General features: G+C 47.2%; 1 protein-coding gene across 1 annotated transcript; it reads left to right on the top strand.

Annotated features, from left to right (window-relative positions):
• The first annotated feature begins 3,995 nt into the window (after nucleotides 1–3,995).
• Nucleotides 3,996–5,294, top strand: EDB91DRAFT_1153200 (uncharacterized protein). Its single transcript, XM_041319511.1, has 5 exons — nucleotides 3,996–4,079; nucleotides 4,138–4,166; nucleotides 4,215–4,302; nucleotides 4,348–4,412; nucleotides 4,465–5,294. Exons 2-5 carry the CDS (start codon nucleotides 4,138–4,140, stop codon nucleotides 4,949–4,951), a joined length of 669 nt encoding a protein of 222 aa, XP_041173661.1. The 5' UTR covers nucleotides 3,996–4,079; the 3' UTR covers nucleotides 4,952–5,294.
• Nucleotides 5,295–6,000: the final 706 nt, after the last annotated feature.

Below are 6,000 nucleotides of genomic sequence, written 5' to 3'. Positions count from 1 at the left end.
CTCGAAGATCTACTGGCTATTCCCCTTATTATTTAGCCCACGGTATTGAGCCATTACTTCCATTTGATTTCGTCAACGCTACCTTCACCTTCCCCGATGTCACATCCCTTCTCTCGACTAATGACCTAATTGCCGCCCGGGCCCTTCAACTCGCTAAGCGAGATGAAGATCTCGCACTCGCTCACGACCCGACTTCTTAACAGCCGTCTCGCATCAATCAAGGATTTCAAGCATCGCTTCGCCAACACCATCCACGATTATGCATTCAAGCCTGGAGATCTAGTACTAGTCCTCAACAAAAAGATCGAGGCAGCTGCAAATGCTAAGTGCAAGCCACGATACTTTGGACCAATGATTGTAGTCTCGCGCTCCGCAGGCGGCTCTTATCGCCTCGCAGAAGTCGATGGCTCCGTCTCCAAACTGAAGTTTGCAGCTTTCCGAATTATCCCTTATCACCCACGCTCTCCCACCTCACTTGAAGTCATGCAGTTTATCAACCCTCAAGCTCTCGCAGGTATCGACAATGAACAAAACTAGATGCGTTGTTTATCTCTCCCTCTCTACCTAATCTGCATTTCTATTCTCTACTATACAGTACGATTTTCCTTTTAGTTTATTTGTTGGAAGATCGACCGAGGACGGTCGATATTCGAAGTTGGAAGGGGATGTAAGGATTCAATATCCTTTATGCCCCGACCGCGCTTCAAAATGAAGACGATCGAATCGCCACGCGTTCGAACTCGTCCATGTGACACACTGATGCGAAGAGCGTCACTCTTCGCATCCGAGTCACGCGGATACATTCCTTTACATCTCCTTTTCACTTTCTTTCGTTATCTCACCTTGTGCTCACACTCCACGATCTCCTTGCTTCACCGAAGTATTTTCACCTCTCCATATGCTTCGTATTCTCATTCAGGTCTAGCCAAGTACTCGAAAACGTATATAAACCGCCCATGTACACTCATACCTATAGCAGAATCCCAGACGCTGATTCCCCGCTCCAAGCTCGATCGAAAACTATCGCAGAAAAGTCCTCGTCTTATACATTTTCTCTATTCGTCTCGTTCGCCGTTGCGCTCGTCACTTATCTACTTCGTCTCGTTACATTTCCCCTTCGAACTCACAACTAGCCTTACAGTCCGTACTGTTTGATTTCCTTGGATAGCGGGGGACGATGGTTGGTTGTCAAGGAAGATATGAAGTGCATCTCTGCTGCAGATTCCTCCGCAACGGAACATGGAAGTTACTGCAGAAAAATCCACACCAATGCCGCACAAGGCTCTTGCCTTCAAACACGATGCCCGACGGATATCAGGGCAATTGTGGTGAACCTACCTCAGTCCGTTACCGCGAGCCTGAAGGTGAGTCACCTCTCCTAGTCTCACCATACTTAGATGACTGACGGTTTACGTGTATGGACTAATACTTAGTGTGCAACGTTGGCAGTAGACATCCCAGGACTACATTACCTTTGGTAAAGTGTAAGTACTCAAATACTCTGAGTCGACAGTATATGTCAAGCGAAAGTGTTCAAGAGGGACTGATGTACTGTGTACCTAGAAATATCCGAGCAGGTGAGACTCTGCCTGTGCAAGTTGCATCAAGCAGGAAAGTTGTTTGCAGCGCCAGACCTGAGACCAATGACTTCCCAGCGCTGAAAGCCCTCAGCCGGAGCCTATCATAGTAAAACCTGGCGCTTTACCGTACCTGACGCGGCAAAAGAACACCGAAAACCTCAGTCATGTTCGCTAATCACCCTAGCAGGCAGACCATATACCGTAGAAGAATGGCTAGTGTAAGGAATTGTATTCCCTTGGCGATGGAACCCTTGATGGTGTCACTTCCCTTCTTAGGTCTTCCATAGTTCACGCTACATATAAAAAGTACAATTTTATGTAGTAGTTCTACAGAGAATTGTCACCCTCTCTCTCACGGCGTTTGAACTCGCAGCCTTGTCACTACAACATGCAGCAGACTTACACTAGTATTTCCTTCTTGGTCTGTGTTGGACCGAGGAAGAAGAACCCGGGGCCTGTCGCGCTTTTCCTTCGCGGTGTGAGTTGACCGGGATCTTGAAAAGAAGGGGGCACATAAGGGATATCGTAAATGCAGGCCGTCAACTCTATTCAGGATCAGATCACCAGTACAATCACCATACTTAATAATAATATATTGCTGTATTCATTATTGTTCAAGTTCGTTGACGGTGCCGGTGCTGTGCCGAGGTGTGACACGACGTGACCATATTTTCAACTCATTAGCAGTCAGACCCTGAATTTTCTCGGCTTTTATAGATCACTCTAAATTCGTAGAAGATAATATGAAGTGGCTACAAAAGATTTACTGAAAAAGTTGCAGATTACCCGGAATGATATATAGTAATGATTCAGCTTCACATTCAAAAAGCTTCAATTTAACTCCTCGCCCTTCCCTGATCCGAAACTACGGTAAATGAGGGTAAATGCTCTTGCGGTTATTTCGCACATACACAAGCCCTTAGTACGTACGTACGTCTGGCCACCCCCCAGCACCGTAACTATGATACTTTGTTTACTTAACTCGACTGGACGATCGCAAGCTTCTGAAACACACAAGTACGACAAGTCCCACACTTGATCTACCTATTAGTTGATGCGCCATATCTCAGCATATTTCTCGAAAATCTGTGCCTCATGCCCCATCCGTAGGCAATTCATTCGGGAATCAGCGCCTCCCGTTCTCACCAGCGCGTGTTCTGGTCTGGTCTCGTTTCTTGGCGGTCCCCTTCTCCCCGCAACCCAAGACGCGTCTCCGCCACGCTCAGGAGGGTTTGTTATACCGCAGTCTCCGGCGTCTTGTGGTGCAAAGTGCCCGATCCCGAATAGTTTTTTTTGTAAAACAAAATCAATCCCGCGTTTATTTGAGTTTTCAATGTCAGTCTAGACTACAGCCTACTAGTTATCTCGAGCGCTTTGCTCCGGACGGCACAGATCGAGACATGTGGCGGAGCCAGACCCTCCGAGCTGCCCGCCACGCGATGGAAGCGAAGTTCAAACTTCCGTGGCACACTCAAGTTGGACTAATAAATACTTTTCCGTATCTCACTCAATCCCTCCAATTCCTACAGCAGTTCCCGCCGACTAAGTTTTTATTTTTATTTTCATTCAAGCTCAGTGGGCGTTGGCGGTGGGCATCGATATTCAAAATGTGCGCTGGGAAGATTCTTTGACGCAGTTAAACTTTAAAAGTAAGTAACTCATGCATCCATCGACGAAGATCCAGGCTCATAGCAAGTATTGCTAGGATATAGGTAGCAAAATGAAATCATTAGATTTCTCGAATCAATACGTGTAACTTGGCTGTAACAGAAATACGCAATCACGAATCACAACACACTATCCCACAGACAAATCATCACAATATGCCAATGTCCTTGGCTGGGTGAAATAAAACCTCGTAAAAGCCAATTCCCATGTCGCGGCATCATTCACGACCAACCATTACAGCAACCCTTTACCGCCAGGTCCTATGCATCCACCCTGCTACTTATTGAGAAGTTCCGCCGGCTGCCAAGCTAGCACTCAATTCGATCGATCCTAATCCCGAGAAGTACGCAGGAGGCCTGATCGGCAACAAGCTAATACACCGATACCGAATTGAAATCTACAGAAATTCAACTACATGTTGCATAGATCATAGCGTCCAGCGACACTAGTACAGCCTGAAAATATATGGAACGACACAATAATGATTCCTCGCAACCTTAAGCACAAGGAACAAGGTGCACCCATTGATTTGATCCGATTGCCACCAATCTCCGGCAAAAGGACCTATTTTCGCTGAGGCATCACCCCTAATCACTGTGGGAAGTCAAGGGCCAATAACGAGAGCCTCGTTTATGGTTCATGTATGGTTCGTTTATTCCCGTATCACAGCCAGCCCTGTAGCGATCACCTCGCCCTGCATGAGGGTTTCTCTCAGGTTCGAATTTTTCATAGGGGTTCATTCCTCATCATCTCGTTATTTGCCGGCGGCGGCTAACGTTGGCTACTTGGCCATGACATATATTCTGCTCCGAAGGTATATTGTTCGAGGCTACTGCATGTCGAATATTTAAGGACTGCGGGGTATCTAGTCTCCCCCAGCACATCCAACATGGACCCCCCCATAAATACTTGGAACTTGTAGGCCCCACAACATTCATCATTGCTTGCCTCACCGTTCTTTTATAGTACAACCATACCACGCCAACTTATAGTCGACGAAGTGGATCGCTCCTTTGTCGGGCTACCCAGCAATCTCCCCTACGATACCAACATGGTAAGAATACCTTGATGGTCCTTCCTGATACTGATCAATCAAAAGACGTCTCCGAGCTCAACAACACACGTCAATCATGCGTTCACGACGCCTATCCTTTCAAATTCAAAGTTAGTCACTCCTTCTCTTCCCTACTACAGGCAATTATTATCTTGCCAGCAGTTCCCAGTTCCCTTTGTTCCGAGGCGCCAGCGCCAGCCACTCTAGTTCCCTTGAAATGGGAACCAACTACTCTGGGCCCTCTTCACGTACTTGTGGATCCCCGCCACAGATCGACTTCCTTCATTTTGCCATCCCCCACCCAAACGCTCCACCTTCAGCTGCGGAGTCTTCGCAATTGATATTCACATCGCATGCCACCAACCAGCCGTACCCAATCCCGCTACAGAGCCATCCCTCATCTCTCCTCCATCTGTCCTGTCGATGGGTAAATGATGACATACTCTGCGAATTTACAGGGACACTGGAGGAGTTGAGGGCACACTGTCAAAGCGATCATTTTTCTGGACAAAAAGATGCGAAGATAGGATGCCAGTGGGATGGCTGCAACTACCGCAAGCGCGGCGACAGAACAGTTCATGTCATGCGACGTGATTGCATATGGCGCCACACCCGTGAGGCCCACCTGAGGTTGAAGAGGGGTACCTAGGCTTACATACCTGCTTTGCATATTCATTTTGGTCTTATTTTCGCATTCCTTACGGTACACCACCGCTAGCCGTGCCATGCTTTCTTGTGCTGTGTTAGATCTGCTATGGTCACTCGCTCTTTGCTTTTGTTCATCATTCGCCATGGATTCACTAAGTCTCACGTTTCATAGCTTTTAAACGGTCCCTTACTATGTTTTCTGGTCTACTTTATAATCGGGAGCAGTCGCTCGTTGCCTCAATTCTTTGATATTATATCTGTCTGTCCGTGCTACCTGCTGGGCTTTCATGTGGTCTGCACTTAGCAGTATTGCGTCCGCATTTGAAAAAAGAGAGACTTTACACGAAAACCATCGCCCATTGCGAGACATTATGGAATCTCCGCCCGACATTGCAGGTCTGGAGCGGGGTGTAGTGTCAAAACTTGATGTTACGAATTCTCCATGGATCTGATACATTGCGGGTGCATCCTACAAGGCAATCACAGCACTGGCAGTGCAATGACTGAGCTTCGAAGTCATTATGAGGCGATCTGCAGTTATTCGTACTTCCCGATCTCCTGGGATCAAAAGACGATGGTTTGTCACCAAAGAAGACGTCCTGAAGGTGACTTGCACTTGCACTGTGTTTTGAAGAAACTGCAAAGCTCGCCAAGAAACTAGACACAGGAGCGTGGAGATCTGCTACCTACACGATTTGTATATGGTACCACATACTCTAATTTCTCAAAGTTAATGTTCAACATATGCCAATAATTTTGAACGTCCGCGGCAAGTCCGTGTGTTTGGTGACTGACTCGGTGCCTGCAACTCAGCTTAGTAGTAGTAAATATGTATAGAATATTAGAGACTCGGACTGGGAAGAGCTGGGAAGAGAACTTTACCAGGAGTCCAGTTCTGCGTCTATGGGCGATCCTGAAGAGTTTCTTGGGAAAACCACTCTTTCTCTCGGACGCGGTGTACTGTGTAGGGATGTGGAATTTCAAATTTCAAGCGCATCCTGTCGTCATCGCCTGCAGACTGCAGTACCGTGCCTAATAACGACACTCGGA

The sequence above is a fragment of the Suillus paluster genome (genome assembly GCF_016628075.1).
Source record: "Suillus paluster strain FC165 chromosome Unknown EDB91scaffold_61, whole genome shotgun sequence".
NCBI lineage: Eukaryota > Fungi > Basidiomycota > Agaricomycetes > Boletales > Suillaceae > Suillus > Suillus paluster.
This window is presented reverse-complemented; position numbering and strand designations above follow the sequence as displayed.